The sequence below is a fragment of the Melospiza melodia genome, chromosome 2, assembly GCF_035770615.1.
Source record: "Melospiza melodia melodia isolate bMelMel2 chromosome 2, bMelMel2.pri, whole genome shotgun sequence".
Classification (NCBI taxonomy): Eukaryota; Metazoa; Chordata; class Aves; order Passeriformes; family Passerellidae; genus Melospiza; species Melospiza melodia.
The window spans coordinates 71,480,312-71,497,827 of NC_086195.1; the positions used below are offsets into that span (position 1 = coordinate 71,480,312).

Genomic DNA, 17,516 nt, shown 5'->3' on the forward strand with positions numbered 1-17,516 from the left:
GAAATATACTTTCAGGATAAAAGAAGTTGAGGTTTCACTGCTATGTGTTTTCTCCCCTATGATGTTTCACTCACTAATGAGAACTATTCTTTCCCTACCCCAATTTCTCATTAACCACATTGATTACTTGCTAAGTGCAGAGTCCTGTGTTTTAAAAGGGTCTCTGGTGGTTTGGAGTTTTACTTGTTTTGGTGTTTTTTCCTGAAGAAAAGCAAAACAATAGACAGTTCAGTTTGATTCAGAGCCTCAACACTACCTGCTGTATACAAAATAACTTCTGTGAATTCTGAGATGCTGTTGTTCATTCTCATAGACCCCCATTGAACTACCTTTTTCTTCCAAGAGTCTCAAACTGGACTGGCAGCTTCTGGAGATCATCTGTCAAAAAATTACTTTTTATGCCATTGTAACTGGATTTTGTCTGTGAACCCAGAACATTTACATAAATGATGCTGGATTCTGGCAGTATTTTACATCTTTATCCATTTCTCTCTTTAAGATCCTTTCTCAATATCCATCACTATGGTATTTCAGTTGGTGATATAAGTTCATCTCTCTCTGCCACATTTCTAGGAAGAACAGCAGCAAATTTTTCCATTTAATACATGTAGCATCTTCATAGAGAAAGTAAGCATCCCTTTACCCTGAAAAAGCACACACAGATATTTTCATAATTTTTTTTTTCATATTTCAAGGCAACATTTCCCACTCTTACTGTACTGGGTAAAAAAAAAAACAACTGTGATTATGGCTTTGTTCACTAGCCTGTTGAAGCCAAAAATCCTCCATTTAGCAAATTCAGCAGCAGATTTACCTCTGTGTTCAGCTGCATTGGTGGGTAACACTGTATTTAGTCTCAGTGAGCTTTCAAGAGCATGAATGATTTGATGCCTTAGTCCACTTGGGCAATTTCAGTGTATTACTTCAAAATGTGCACTGTATTAGATGGCTATTTTCTATGAAATAACCATCCTATAATAAAATCTTACACATAAAACATATAAATTCAATTCACATTTATTCATAAAACAATATGTATTCTTGAAACAAACTTATTGTATTGTACATTTTCTTTGTTCTTCAAAAATCTTCAAGTACCTCTTTTTTTTCTTTTCTTTTCTTTTTTTTTTTTTGTAATTGCAACTCCTCTAATAGAAAGTGTTTTATCCAGGTAATCTGCACTCGGTCTGAAGAGTACAACAGCCAACAAGCTTTATGCAGTGCCACAGGCGAGGGGCCTATAAGGAGAAATCCTGGGAACAATGATAAATCAAGGACCCCAAGGCTCCCATCCTCAGCTGATGTCGAATTTTGCCTCTCTCTGACTCAGTACGAATCTGGACCCATGGATAAAATGGCCAATTACAGTTTTCGAAATACTTTGGAAGGTAACGTGCTTTATTCTGTTACTCCATTTCCAGCTGTAAATTGATTCTCTCTGGGGTTAGAGTCTTCAAACTCTGGGCAGTTTGAATTAATTTCATGAAGAATAACTGCAAATAAAAGAAAAAGTTATGTTTTCACCTGGAAAAGCAGAAGACAGAAAGAACTCCATTAAAGGTGTTTGATAACAAACTAGAAACTCTAGACTTTATCAGACCCTAAGCCTGTAAGGAGATACTGTCTCCTGCTACAGTCAGCACCATGCACTGCAAAAAAATACAGCACAGCAGAAAAGGAGAACATCCAATAATCTGCTTGTGCACAGCCATGAGTAACCCTGTAACCATGGAGGGTGTATGTTTGCCCTAGAATTCACTGTCTTCCAGGGAGCAGGCTGGATAGCAAGAATGAAAGAGGATGTTGCCAGCTGGCATGTTATGTCTACATCATTCCACTGTGAACTCCACAGCAGACTTTTTCCAAAACTCTAAGAAATATGGATTAAGTTATCCATCAAAAATGACACTTAGTATAATTTCCAAAAGAATTTAGCAGTTTAGTTATCTAGCTATTTAACCTGATTTGAATTTTCCTAATTGACTAGTAAGCAAAAGTTGTTTACTAAAAGAAATTATTAATAATCTCTCTACTAAACTCTTTTGAATCTTTTAAAATTCCAAGTAAGCAAGGATAACACATTTTACATTTAACAATAAATATATTTCTACAGTATCATATATCAGCTGAATTAAATGTTATCTGCTTTTGATCTCTCAGAGCTTTTGATTTTCAAGGAACTGCATAAGGGCATAACAATACAAAATAGGAGTAGGAGTGAGGATAAGAAAAGAATCATAAGGATGATAAGAGGGATGAAGCAACTCTTTTATGAAGACAGGCTGAGAGAGCTGAGGTTCAGCTTGCAGAAGAGAAGGCTCCAGGGGAAAATTACTGGGGTCTCCTCATACATTAAAGGGGCTTAAAAGAGAAGGGAGAGCGATTTTTCATATGGGCAGATGGTGAGAGGACAAGGGGCAATGGTTTTAAACTGAAAGAGTGAAGGTTTAGATCAGATATTAGGAAGAAATTCTTCACTCAGAGGATGGTGAGGCACAGGCACATGTTGCCTGGAGAAGCTGTCCCATCCCTAAAGTGCTCGAGGCCAGGTTGGTTTGGGCCCTGAGCAACTTGGTCTAGTGAGTGGCATCCCTGCCCACAGCAGAGGGGTTGGAGAAAAATGATCTTTAGGGTCCCTTCCAACCTTAACCATTCTACTATTCTAAGATGGCAAAAGTTTTAATATGTTCCATTTTAATCTTAATGCAGTGTGGAATGCCAAAAACCTTTTTGGGAAAAGTGGACCATTCTCTTTCTTAAAAATAATCAGAAATTCAGACTTTGTCTGTTTCAGCCTAGAAAGAATCCAGACAGTAATTATCTGTATGTCCAAACATTACTTCGCTTTCTGTCCCTGAAAACAAAAACTACATAAAGTATTGGAAAGAAAAAGGTGACAACACTGAGTAGAGGTTTGCCTACGTTTTACTCCATGAAGTATGTGAATAGATGTAAAGGAGTAGAGAAAAAGAAAACAAGTAATGAATTACTGAGGACCTACCATCATGTTGCTGGTATTGCAAACAAAAGCAAAAGCACAGCCTGTAAGTTTTTCTATTTTGTTTTTTTAACCTGAATTATTTCAAAATAACTTTACACCACAGGACCGCAAACATTTCTGCAAGCAACTTATTTAGGTAACAAGACGCTCAACTGCAATATGAAGTCAAGAATTCATGGCTAATGTTGAAAAAGATGGAAACATTTTAAAGAAACTTTACTGAAAAAAAAATCCTTTATAATTGCATTAACTCCTTTCTTAAAAATGGCTAGCTTGGTTTTTTGTTGCGTAAAAATGCCAAGCTTAGATTGGCAACTTGCATTTACTGTCTCTGTGTCTACTTCTCTTAATTGTGTTCTTACAAACGTGTTAGGACCTTTGTAGGTCCTAACATTTTGTTCTTTTTCAAAGCAAAACTTTTTTCAACCCTGCTTTACATATTTGCAAAATCTTGTGCCAATACACCTAATGTCAAATTCTAATTCCTTTTAGACTCCAAGGAAATCCAAAGGAAATGCATTGACCTTATTGGAGTTACTTTAGGTTTATGAAAGGTGAGCAGAACTAGGCCTGTAATTGACCAGTTCCTGATTTACAACAATGTGAGGTTTACAGCTCAGTTTCAGTTCTGTAATGAAAAATACTTGTGATCACATAGAACATCCCCTTCTGGGCAAACCTTTATGCTTTTTCATTCTTCAGTGCATTGGAACAAAGGCTAAAACTTTCAAACTTCAAAGGGGCAAATATCAGCATCATTATGAGCAGATGACAACAAGGCAGGCTGAAGTTTCTGTTTGACTAATATAAAGTGCTGCTGCAGAGACAGAAATTATGTCACTTAAGAATTTATATCACAACGTTCATAAACAGAAAAGGTCAACATGGTTCAATAAAACACTCCCATGAGGCTGTGCCCATGAATTGCCCTCTCCGTGACAGACCAGATTCTGCTACGAATGAAAAACAACAGGTTAAGAGCAGCTTACACTTTGCCCCTGGAAGCAATTATTTTAAATAGGATTTGTTGATTCGTGGTCCTAACTGGGGAACACTCCTGACTTCATTGGAAACTTCATGGACACAAGAGAACAGAAAATCAGCCTAGTTGAAAAGCATCCAGAAAGATCAGAAATGGATTAGCTGACTGCTAATTAAGTAATTTGGCTTATTTGTTCACTTCAGTTTTGGAGTGTGACACCTTGAATGCTACTTCCTAAGAATAAGAGATGGCTGAAAAATTTAGACTTTCTTTTTTTAAGGAGCAGATTTCATAGTTGAAATTAGTTTATTCACAGCAACTTCAAATGAAAATCCAGGCCATCAAAGTTTTGCACAAAGTCACAGAAGAACATTTAAAAATTCTAAAACCCTGTATCACTCATTATTCATGAATTAACTCATGACAAATGGTATCAAGCCAAACCATGTGATAGCATTCCATTGTCTGTCACAATGTATTGTTACTGCTATTTTGTCATGAAATAATGGAATAAAACATCAAACATTTCAAAATGTAATTTCATTTCAAAAGGGCATTTTCCCATTTTTTCTGAAATGAGAAATTTTCATCTGGAAATCTTTTCTCAGTATGTTCACAGCAATCCATAAAGCTACAGAAAAAATCGTTTCTAAAAATGAAGTTAGCCAACAGAAAACTTCTAATTGAAAAAGTTTCAAGCTACAGCCAACATTCCTCACCCAGCTTGAACCTCCACCCCTAGGTAAATTTATGCTGTGCACTGAGAAAATGTTGTGAAGATGTAAAAAGCCATTGCTAGAGAACTAGAAAGACTACTCAGTACAGATCACTTTGAAACTCTTCCAGAGAAATTTTAAGAAAAAATAAGGAAATTGTGAAATGGTCTAAATTAGATAATCGCAAACTTTGATTTACTCCAGTGACATAGGCCAAATTCCATGGGTCTTGCAGCTAGCACACTCTAGAGGGATTACAGTAATAACACCACCTGAGAAAGTATGTAAGATTTAACCCTGAAAAATTTCCTGTGAATTTGCCAATGGCGTAAATACTGCAGAAATAGAATGCAGAAGAACATCACTAACTTCAAAGAGCTTCAATAACATGGTCTTAAAATTCTTATATTCCTCCTGTTTTAAAGCAGATGCATCTATCTGGCCTGAACTTCTCTAAAATGTGAAAACTTTATTAAAGAAAAAAAATATACTCAGGGAGAATGGGAAAAAGTTGAACTCAGATAGAGAACCATAGAATCATTTAGACTGGAAAGATGTTTAGGATCATTGAGTACAACCATAAATCCAACACTGTCATGTCTATCACTAAACCATAGAATCACAGAATCATTAAGATTTGAAAAAGTGTCTAAGATCTCCAAATCCTGCCATTTTCACTATTAAAACATATTTCCAGGTGCCATATACAGATGTTTTGCAAACACTTCCAGGCATGGTGCTTCTACCACTTATCTGGATAGCCTGTTCCAATGCCCAGCCACCCTCTTCAAGAAGAAATTTTTGCTAAAATCTCCTCCAAACTTCCTCTGTGGCAACTGGAGGTAACTTCCTCTTGTGTTGCTTGCTGCCTATGAGAGGAGGCTGACGCCCATCTTGCTGCAGCCTCCTTTCAGGCAGCGGTACAGCCATCAGGTCCCTCCTGAGCCTCCTTTTCTCCAGACTAAGCACCCCCAGCTCCCTCAGCCACTCCTCACCAGTTTTGTGCTCCAGACCCTTCCCCAGCTCCATTTCCCTTCTCTGGACACTCTCCAGCCCCTCAATGTCCTTCCTGCAGTGAGGGGCCCAGAACTGGACACAGGATTGGAGCTGTGGCCTCACCAGTGCCCAGTACAGGGGACAGTCACTGCTCTGCTCCTGATGGCCACGGAATTGCTGATCCAGGCCAGGATGCCACTGGCCTTCTTGGCCACCTGGGCACACTCCGGATCATGTTCAGCTGCTGTCAGCCAACAAGTCTTTTTCCAATGGGTGGCTTTCCAGCCACTCTTCCCCAAACCTGTAGCATCCATCTTGTGAACTACCAGTTCCCCTGGTTGAATCTCATACAATTTTCCTCAGCGCATCTATCCAGCCTGTCTAGATCTCTCTGCAGAGCCTTCTTCCAGCTCAGAGGAGGGCAACAGGGGTAGTGAAGGGTCTAGAGCACATGTCTGATGAGGAGCTTCTGAGGGAGATGGGGTTGTTTAGCCTGAGGAAAAGGAGGCTCATGGGGGACCTTATCACTCTCTGAAAGTAGGTTGTAGCCAGGTGGGGTTGGTTTCTTCTGCCCAGCAACTAGTAGCAGGAGAAGAGGACATAGCGCCAAGCTGTTCCAGGAGAGATTTAGGTTGGGCATTAGGAGGAATTTCTTTACAGAAAGTATGATTAGACACCGGACTGGGTTCCCAGGGAGGTGGTGGAGTCACCATCCCTGGAAGTGTTTAATGAAAGATGGGACATGGCACTTAATGTCATGGTCAAATTGACATGGGATATTTGGTTGGACTGGATGATCTCAAAGGTCTTTTGCAACCTCATTGATTCTGTGATTCCTGGCCTCCAGCAGATCATCCATCCAGCTTAGTGTTTTCTGCAAACTGACTGGGAGTGCAATCCATCCCCTCCACATGCAAAAAACAAAGCAGAATTTGACCTTTAAAGTATCAGCTGTCCTTTTCACTGGCCTAGAAAGTGACACAAAACTAAGATTTATTTTGTAAGAAATACTGTTTTGCAGTTCAGAAAACCACTTGCAAAACTGTTATGGATATCTAAATGATGCTAGGGATGCCAGAGATGCTAAGCAGTTCCCCAAGGCAATTAAAGGAGATAGGATTGTTGGAATGGATCCTCCATTTCTGTAGCACTCTGCAGTGCTAATGCTCTCCAAGCTCTGCATACCTGCTGTTAAGTGTAGTTACAGCACTTCAGTCAGTGGCAAATGAGCAACTGAGGAAAACACTACCTTCTTTCTCCATGAAGTTCTGCACTTGACTGATGGTGCATGGACATCTATGGTCTCTGTTGGCAGATTGAAAAATCCACAGTTAATGTAATTAAGTACTCTATTAAAAGATATACACTTGAGCTAATTGCATGCTGAATGAGAACCATCTATATACCATCCTAAAAATGATCAGGCAGCCTTAATTTTTGAGCGGCATCATTATTTTCTATGATAATAAACTTTTGTCTAAATTCCCACCTGATTTATTCAGCCTGGCTCAGTAAAGCTACTTCAAATCCACTGAATCACTGTTGCTGATCAACAGTGTTAGAAGCGGGAGCAGAGCAACGTTTATGAATCCCTAAACTGTGATTTTTCTCTTATCCAAATCACTGGAGAAACTTCACTTCAGTGATGTATGTCCTGATAGCTATTTCTGATGCACCATAATCAACCAAAGGTTTATAAGAACATCTCAAAGTTACAGCTTCCTATACTGGCCAAGATGATTTAATAGCTCACTGCAGACTCCTCCATCCATTTGTCAGTCGCTCTCCCTCCTTTTTTGGTACCATCATTTGTCCTCATCACATCCTTATCTGAGAGTCTACATTTTAGGGGCCTGTCAGAAAAACCTGACATCCTACACTCCAGGGTAGTTTACTGCCAGAATAGTCTGTGAAATCAGTTCACAAAAGGACTGACAAGTTAAAGTTAGTGCAGAGGAGAGGAAGGCACAGCATGGGGCAAGGCAGCTGGAGGAAGAAGAGTTCCCCTTTACAGAGACGAGGAACTCTTATTTCAGCTCACTGCTTGTATCTGTAGTCTCACATCTGCTTTAGAGGTGATTTTACTGCAGCTACCTCAGCAAAGTTTCCTGTACTCTGAGAAAACTTTGAAGTTTTCACATGTTCTTTTTGGGTGACTCCACTCTAGTATGCCATCCTGCATAATTGATTGTACTGAAGTGCTTTTAAAAGTCTTAAAGAATAAGACCCAAGCTAATAAGATGCAGTGACATCACATCATGGCTTTATTCCTGCTAACTTATAAATTTATATGCAGTTTTTATGACAAGTGATCAGATATTAGAACAGAATAACGTGTGGGGTTAAACATGACGTCAACTTTGACACTGAGTGGATGCACCCCAATTATCTGGAGCTGGAGGGTGGGGTTGCTAAAGCTGTTCCAGTGCAGAGATTTTGATGATTAAGACAAATTACTAATGTGCAGATGTTCCATGAAAAGCTGTCCAGAGCCAAAATGAGTATTCTGTGTATTTTTATGAATGATTAGATCAAGTGTTTAAAATGCATTAAGAAATGTAAGAAGCATCCAAAGTCTGATATCAAACATCTAGCTGTCTACCCAGACCCTGCAATAAGTTTTATTTTTCCCTTAAACATACTTTGATACTTAATGCAGTAGAACATAAGTGGAAGAATTGCTTCAGAATGATGCACAGATATATGCTATCCAGTTAATGTTCACAGAAATGTCCTAGCATTGCCAAATTGATTGATTCCAACAACCATGTACTGTGGGCAGCAGCAAGAAGCCAAAATTGTTGCCACTTCTTCCTGTGAGTTCTGGACAGACTGTTAATGTACATATATTCTTTATAAGTAATATTTTGCTCTGCTTTTCCCCCTTATTTGATAGCTAGGAAACATAGCATTCACCATCCTGCAGATTTCTATGGGCCCAATTTTCACTATGAGAACTTCTGTCCTTTGTCATTTATGTGACCAAGCAGACTCTGGAATCCTGGTCCATATCTGATGTACTTAAAATCTGCAGGTGTTAATGTGTTCTTTTTGTTTCCTGAATCCAGATTTTCTTTACCCTAAAGTTTACAATATTGAAAGCAAGCCAACTCTACCTTCTCCAAATGTCCAAATTATATTTTCAACTCTGATTTCCCCTAAATTTTTCAAAAGCTTTGTCATACTATAGACTCAGAAAGATGGATGGTTATTACTGGTTTTTTGGTACTTAGGTGCTATAGTTATGATTTGATTCTTCTTATAAATACCAGTGGGTTTACATCAGATGCTCTACCTTTGTTTGAAGAGGTTGACTGACAACAAAAGGCCCCGTGAGGGAATTTAGAGTGGCAAAGCAATGCAATCATTTCACACAGTTCAGAGTCCCAGTTGGGTGTAAAACTCAGGTTTCCAAGTTCATGTGGCAACTCTAGCCACATCTCAATTAATACCTTGTCTGAGAGGAGCAAATACAGAGCAAGACAGCTGAAACTGTGCACCCAAATTCCATGTTACAAGTTAGGATTTTCACAGGGAAGGGTTTTTTTCATACTGGCTGTAGTTCAGTCCCCTGAACTAAACATCCACTGATAGTTGGCGCATTTTAGATTTTCTGTCTAAAGAGAATCCAGGGCAATTGCCCTGTGGTGTGAGTAACAGTGTCAAATAGCAAGACTGAGACATTCACTTCAACAGTATATTACTGATTCTCATTCAAATGCTAGTTCTTCATCCAAATAAGTAAATAAAGCAAGTGTTCAAAATCCATTAGGAATTCCCCATAGATAAAAGATAATATCTTTATTTTCTCCACCTTCCAGGTATGATGAACTAAAACCATATTTGGGAAATGCTGAGGATCAACATAATGATCATATTGTTCACAGCTCTCTTTGTGGCATGGATTAAATATCAGAACTAGTATCAGGTTCAGAAATAGACTGAGGGGACAACCTTGCTTTCTCTTTCTATTCTCTGGGAAAATCCCAGAGAAGGATCAGATGTTTGAGTTGCCTTTTACTAGGAGTCCTTGCAAGTAAGTTGGAAGCATGGCTGATGGGATGATAAGTAGGGCTATAACATCAATCTTAAATATAGACAGGCTACCAAGATAAAAACTAATGCACAATCTCGTCTTCCAGTATTTCTGCTTGGGAGTTGGTCTGCGCAAGCTCTTCCTAAAGTAATCTTTTAAGTGTCCCCCAAAATAACGGCAGTCCACAGACTTCCATCCTGCAAGTCTAACTGTAAAAAATTATTGAATACTCACCAAATCCTTCTGTAGAAGTTATAGATAGCATTGTGTTGGCTCCTATCGATAAAAGAACATGTTCTATAGAGGTAAACATTAATAGATGACTGAGTATATGATGAGATAAAATAGCCTGGTTTATCTTAGGAGCCTGTAAGTATAGAGATTAAAAACTGAAATAAAGTGAAAAAGTTTTCTCAACATAAATAAATGTCCACATAAATGTCTATAGGGATTATATTGCTTTTTGTCAGGCAGACAAAATAGACCAAGAAATTTAAAAATATAAAGCAATTAAGCAGTACATTTGCTGACATGTTGCATTAGCTACACTGCAGGAGTTTTAATTTAGCTTATTTTAATTTCATCTTTGCCCTGCCTTTGAAATATATTAGCGCTCCTTTACAAGTTTTCCTAAGCTCTTGTCTAAAAAGCTGAATATAAATGAATGGAAAGTAAGTACTTTGATCTTCACTGTTACTGGAAAAGGAATTATACACATTGTCATATCAGCATATGATTTTCTCTGCAGGCTTTGCTGATCCACAGACTGCGATATCAAACCCGGCGCAAAGCGGTTTGCACAACGCGCTTCACATCTACATGAACGGCTCCATGTCCCAAGTACAAGGCTCTGCAAATGATCCCATCTTTGTATTACACCATGCATTCGTGGACAGGTAAGTTTCATTTTCCTTAGCAAAACTAATTCATTATGTGGGTTTTTGGGTTTTTTTTTCCAGTGGGCTTTTCACCTGCATTTCAAAGAGTGCAAACATTTCACTTGTTTTTACACACACAACATTTTCAGACATGTAGAAAGGAGCTGTGCTGTTATTTGAAAGCATGCATCTTTCCTAACCAATCTGTATGTTCACTGGATTAGATATAACTTGATGAGTTGACAAATGCACTCAGCTTTTATTAAAAAGGTAAAAATAGTCCTTCAATGATGTCACAATGATTAATAAATATGAATGTGCATGTCAGGAAGTTGGGATCAAAAGTGAGTGACTCATTTTAACATGACTATAATTATTTGGAGCAATTCCTTTGCATTCTAAATGTCAGGGCTGTTTCAATTTCTATTCCATAAGGAAAATCTATGCCTGCTATTCATAAATAAAGTGGAAAAATTAGTATTTAAGTGTGACAAACAAAATTCTGACTGTTTCTTGATGAAAGAGAAGAGTACAGCTGTGCATAATGAAAGGAGAGCAAACTGAAGGATATCATGTTTATTAATAAGAAAGGGTAGGAGAACATAGTTTTGCAAGAAACTGGTGAAATTGCTACATTGAAGGCAACATTCCAAGATTTCATTTCTGTGTCACTACTGAACATTTCTGTACACTTCTGTGTCACATGTGAATGGCAACAAACACTTTACTCTCTGGACTGCATTTACACCAAATTGTGATGACTAAAGAACTATTTAAAAAACCCAAAAAACCAAAAAAAAAAAAAAAATAAAGCTAATCAAAGAACTGTAAAAGCTGCACAAACAACACTTGTTCTGGAGCAGTTTATATTTGCTTATCTATCTTATAATTTTTCTCCACTGAATGTTACTTGACTACTGCATTGCTTAGGGCAAAAAATAAACAATATACAAACTTCCATAAATCTGCATGCTCAGAAACCTACTATCTGAGACTCAGCTTGCATGCAGTAAGGTGTCTATTGAGATGAAGACCAAATTGGTTTCTTCCTTTGGGCCACTGAGGCATGCAGCATGGGAGGGATGCAGATTACAGCTTGCAAGGATCATCTTGCAGTCTCAGGCAATCTCAGGCACATCAAAACTCTTATATAAAACTTTATCCTATTTAACTAAAAAGCTAGTAGGTATAAAAAGGAAAAATTGAAGTTGGTCTTTTGCTTCTTATATATATTTAAAATATAAGAGGACTGAAAAAAATAATACCATTTACACCCAATAAAATATCATATATATATATATATATATATATATAAAATAGATTATATATTTAATGAGCCTAATAGTTATATTGCCCATCCAGAAATAAGGCATCTTAGCAGGCCACCCAGGCATCAGTGGAATTGTTCCTTCAATGGCTGACTTACATGATTTCTGCTCCTCATATTGTAGGGTATAATTAGCCTTCTGGAGGTGTCAGTTTTGAAAATCTTCTATGTGAAAAGCTTTTCTTGAGGACATTTTAAACCTTACACAGTGTAGCTTAGCTATGATTTAGCATATCCATACATTGACTGCTTCACAGGATGGGTGGATGAGGTTTTCGAGTGTGATTACTAATCTCAAGTTGGTGCCTGGAAATTAACTTTCCAGCATCTAGGCTATTAAAAAAAAAGGATCAATTGAATATTCAGAGAAAAGGAACACAGAAGAGAAAAAAAAAATGTTGTGCCATATCAAAAGAATTGTTTTCTTTAGACATTGACACTTGCAGGAGACCTGTGCACCTCTTAGCTCCTACTTGTTGCAGGCTTAAATACCACCTTGATCTTCATGCTGAATCTTTCCTCTGAGGAATTTCAGTCATGGTCATTATGAGTCCCTGGAAATGATTCTCATAACTGTAGTTGTTATCAATTTTAAAGGGAAAAATTATTTGCAAAAGATTACCTCATTAAACTGTACAAGTTTATTTTTTTATTTTATAATTATTTTATAATTGAGAAAATAAACCACTGCACAGTCTCTGTAGGGGCAATTGAGATATGCATGGTGCAACCTCATCCCATCTGGCAGAAAGGCATCTCCAGTGCTCTGCAGCTGCTGTGAATATAGCCCTTAGTACACACAGATGTAAAATCTGAGAATAATGCTGCCTTTTGTGTAGGTGACAGGATTGCATTAGCCCGAGTTGGGTTACTTAGCATCTCTATCTGTGACAGATTAATCATGCTTTCAGTTATAATTAAGAAGTAGGTGACTGATAGGTACATACAGTGCATTTTATAAAATCCTGTTCCTCTCCTACATAGACTTGAAGGGCAGCAAAGAAATTCTTTTCTGAGAGGCAAGCAAGAATGTAAAGAATAGAGGAAGTGGGAGACAGTCTCCCAAGCAGCAGAAGCACATTTTTTGGTCCTTATCAACTTTTCTCATTAGGGCAGAATACTTTTGAGCTGACGGCTAAGATTATATTGGGCCAATGGGCTTTTAAAAACTTTTCAACTGTATCTTCTGATGACAATAGCAATCACAGTTCTGCTGGGTTTGCAGAAGCAAGGAGCAGCTCTGTGACAGGAAATCAAGAATGGTCGCACACTTTGAGCATCCAAGTAGGATCCCAGAGAAGAATTTCCTCACTCCACTGCAAATTTCCTTGGGTGAAACCCAACATACAAACTCTCCCAAACTTTCATCCCCTGGAGATGTGTTTCCTTCCCATCGATTTCAATGAAGGTTTTGAGGAGCTGTGGATCTGAGCTTGAGCTAACCCATCTGTACAGTGGGAGATATTAGTTGCCTACGCAGCAGGGATGCTGTCAGGCTAAATGTATTAATGACTGTGAAATGCTCAGTTACATCCATAATAGGAGTGATAGCAATAAGGCAATAGATCATTGGAACTGATTTTGCATGGAAACATATGGTACGGAGGAGGATAAACAAGTGTATACGGAGCCTGCCGACAGGTGTGAGCCAAATGTTAGGAGCTGCTTTCTAAACTGAGCAACAGGCAGCCTACCATCTGCTGTGCCTCACCTGCCCTGCTCAGGCCTGATGCACGAAAGGAGGGAAGGATAGATGAAGCAGAGGTGCGGCTGAGATCATGCAGGTGAAAGGAAAAAGCATTGGCTTGTAAACACTTCCCTTTTTTTTTTAGGTCGTTCCCTCTCAATAGTGCAAAGGTATGAAGGTACTCAGGCAACAGCTTTATTAGCAATGATTAATCAGGCTCCTTCCCTTCTTATTTGCCAGAAGATGTAGGGATCAAATCTCAGTGTTTGGTAAAAGAAGGTGACCACCCTAAAAATTATTAATTATTAATTTAATGGCTTAAAAAATAAAAAGAAAAGAAGATGCAACAAAATATACATTCAGCAAAAACAAGAGCTTTTTTAGCTCTCTGAAGCATTTCTCTTAATTGCAAATCTCTTTACTATTCAGATATGCTCTACAGTCAGCACAAGGGAATAACAAGGGAGGAGTCAACCCACACAAGCTGTAAGGAGCAGCTGCACAGGCCATGAAAGCACGAGCCCACATTCCCACTTAAGATCTCTGGGGTGTTTTCTGTGCTCAGAGAAGGAACTCCTTCCTCTCTGCTGGATCTTTTAGACATTTCATCTCTAGAGGCATGTAGTATCTTCATCTGTTAGCCCAGCACTTCTATACTTTGAATATATCAGCTTTCTTCTCATTTATTTCATACCTAAATAACTCTGGATTTCCACTCCACAACCCAACAATTTCCCTAAGAAAAGCTAAAAAGCAACAGGGAATAGAAGTGGTCATTAAATATCTCCTTACAGCTTTATGCCCATGCAGCAGCTAATGCAATTGGGCCTCAGTCCTCCTCTTGTTCCTAAGTTCTGCAGCAATGGTCAGGGTTTATTACGATAATGGGGATGGCTTCCAAAGGCTCTGGTTTTAGAACAAGCAATTTGGAGATAATTTGCTGAAGACACACAGCAGATGTGTAGGATATCAGTCTCTCACCTCTCTAAAGCCAAGTATTTGTTAGACTATATGCATATTAGTCTAGAGCTAGGTCCAAATTGCCAGTTCTAGTGATGCCATTGTTACAAGACCTGTTTTCTCCAGCTAACATAAGTAACTGCACAGCTCAGAATGCTGCTGCAACCACCATCACATTAACTCAATGCTCTTCTTCACTCCAAGAGCTCTTCTCTGTTCATAGCCTTCTGCTGCTTCCTGGCTCTCTTCACATCAGATCAGCTGGTTTCTGTTGAGAAGGCCCTTCACTGCTCAACCCCAAATCACTTTGTGGACATTTTCAGTCCCTGTTTTCAATCCCCTGGATCCAATATATACACCATAATGCCAGCAACTTCTTCCACTTAAAACAAAATAATAATAAGCATCACTATGGCAAAAATGGAAAAAAGTGATTTTGTCACAAAAAATGCTTCAACAAGAGAAAATTTGATTTTCACTCCCAGGAGATGTCAAAATAAAAGTTACTTATTTTTACTCTGTTTTCGAAGCAGAGTAAAACAGAGAATATTTTCGTTTTCTCTTGAATGTCATCTCAGGGTTTTTAAACCAAAAAATGGTGCAAGAAAAAACCAAGTTGTTCTCTTGTTTTGAAATGTTGACAGGAAACAAAAACTTATTTTAGAAATTAAAAAACTATTTGCTTCAATGATTTGGAACATTTGGAGAAAATGCATTCAAAAAGAATCATCAAAATTCTTGTAAGACAATGTTATGTTTCCAGATTTGTTTAATACATGAAATAAGACTGATTCTTTGCTCTGAAATGTCTCCAGTGGAAGACAGCACAGATAAACCATGGGGCTGAGGAATTATTTTCTCCCTTTGGTATTCAAAAACTTACAAACACCAGAAATTTTGACTGAGGTGCTGCTGATATGGGAATTGTAGTACAATAATATATCAGCTAACAATACAGCAGTCTAAAAATAGAAAAATCACATTATAAACACAAATTATATGATTAATTTTATTCCTTGATATGGGCACAGCAAGGCTGTTAGTGCTTTTTGAGGTTACATTTGCAAATGACACAGCCCAGAAGTCACATTTTTGTGGAGCTGGATGAGCTTCGGCTTGGAGCCACTTGAAATCTATTAGACAAAGGCAGGTCGAGAGGTTGCCATTAGCAATATCCTGGGAAGAGAGCTCTGATCAGCGTGCACAGCTAGATCCCACCAGCAGGTTCTACGGCACAGCAGCAAGGTAGCCCAGCTCTCATCCTTCCCTGGTATTTAAAAATTCACCTTGTTACAGCAGCCCCTGCACACAGAAAGCAGATCTGTTCTATCAAAAGGGACCTTGAGGAAGAAAACTGTTCTCCAGCAGAATCTCTGGGATGAGGGTGGGCCAGGAATGACTCTGGGTCACAAGCTTTATTGGCACACACAGACTCCTACAACAAGTATGAGTTACAGAGCAGGTAAGTACAGAAGGTGGGGGTAAACTCGAGCATGGAAGATTTTAGAAAGAAAATTTCTACATTTTTGATTTTGTTTCCCCTTGGGGATATCTGCAAATGCACAGGAGGACACACGCTCCCTCTTTTACCACAAGCCCTCTTCTGGACCGAGCAGAGCTGCTAACCTTTCCCTCCTAACCTCTCAGGCTTTGTAGCATGTTATCCAGAGCTACTCAGCTTGTTTAATGGAGCTGACTCACTCAAAGTGGGCTCAGTGTGTGGGCAGAGTGAGTTCACATCTCCTGTGAAATACCACATAAATCTATCCATGGAAAGCAGAGTGTAAGTGGGAAGGATGGGGTGTTGCTGAGAAACAGCTCCCCAGTATCTCTGCTTTGATATCGCTGTGTCTGGGGCTGAAAGGCAAATCATACACCAAGATACTGAGCTGGGCACCTACTTGAGCAAGCCTGAGCAGTTGCAATTGCAAAGCACCCAAAGGGATGCAGGAACAGCCTTGGAGGGTCACATCACCTGCCATCTAACACAGACCATGGCTAGATTCTGAAGTGAAGGAGTAGAGGTTTAGAACATCCCTGCTCCAGTGGACAAAGGGGGACTGAGTATGTGTAGTACATTTGAGGGTGCACCTGCATTTAAAGTAACATCAAGTAAGTCCTCTGGATATCCAAAGATACACCATACAGAGGCAGACACAGAGAGAAATAATGACAAGGATCAGGCTCTGGAGATAAATGTTCTTTTTATTGATTAAGCGTATATTGATTAAGCATACATATAACCTACAGTGCTGCTGCTCCACCTTGCTTTAGGGGAATGACCAGAGAAAGCTTAAACAGACATTTTCTGCATCATATGTGAAATACAGCAGTTGGCAATCTCACCTGCCATACCATTATTCAGGCTAGATGTTTGTAATGATCCATTCTGTTCATAAAAGTCTATTATATAGCAGGTTCAGTTCAAAGAGTCCCATTTAAAGTGCAGGTTTCATATCAATCTTACTGCAAGATTTTAGTTCACCCAACACAATTACTGAATGGATCACCCCATACACCACATATTTTGCAAACAATTACTGGTTTTTAAAAGGAAAGGTTACACCACCCTGAAACTTCACTAGAGCTGCAGGGTTAGTCTTCACCTATTCTCTTAATGCAGGAGGAGGAGGAAGCTCCCTGCGGCACAGCAATCAAAATGAACTCTGATGCAGACAGCTAGCATTTCCTTCCTGCAGCACTTCTGCAATAACAGCTGATGTAATTGTTCAAATTGTAAAAAATCACAAGAAAACATGGTACTTTTCTCACCCACATGTAGCTACCTCCTATTCATCAAAAGAAATTATCACTTCACTTCCATAGATGTGATTTATGTATTATATGCCCTTGTGAACCTCAATAATGATAACATTTAAGTCTCAAAAGAACTGAATTGCAGAGAACAAAAGTGGGTTCCATGGTGTCAGTCC

General features: G+C 38.8%; 1 protein-coding gene across 1 annotated transcript in view; it reads left to right on the plus strand.

The window, feature by feature from the left end:
- Window positions 1-17,516, plus strand: part of TYR (tyrosinase) — a 41,527-nt gene that overhangs the window by 9,130 nt on the left and 14,881 nt on the right. The window contains exons 2-3 of the mRNA XM_063150455.1: window positions 1,172-1,388; window positions 10,480-10,627. Coding sequence (XP_063006525.1) covers window positions 1,172-1,388; window positions 10,480-10,627 — 365 coding nt within the window. The remainder of the gene's footprint in view (window positions 1-1,171; window positions 1,389-10,479; window positions 10,628-17,516) is intronic.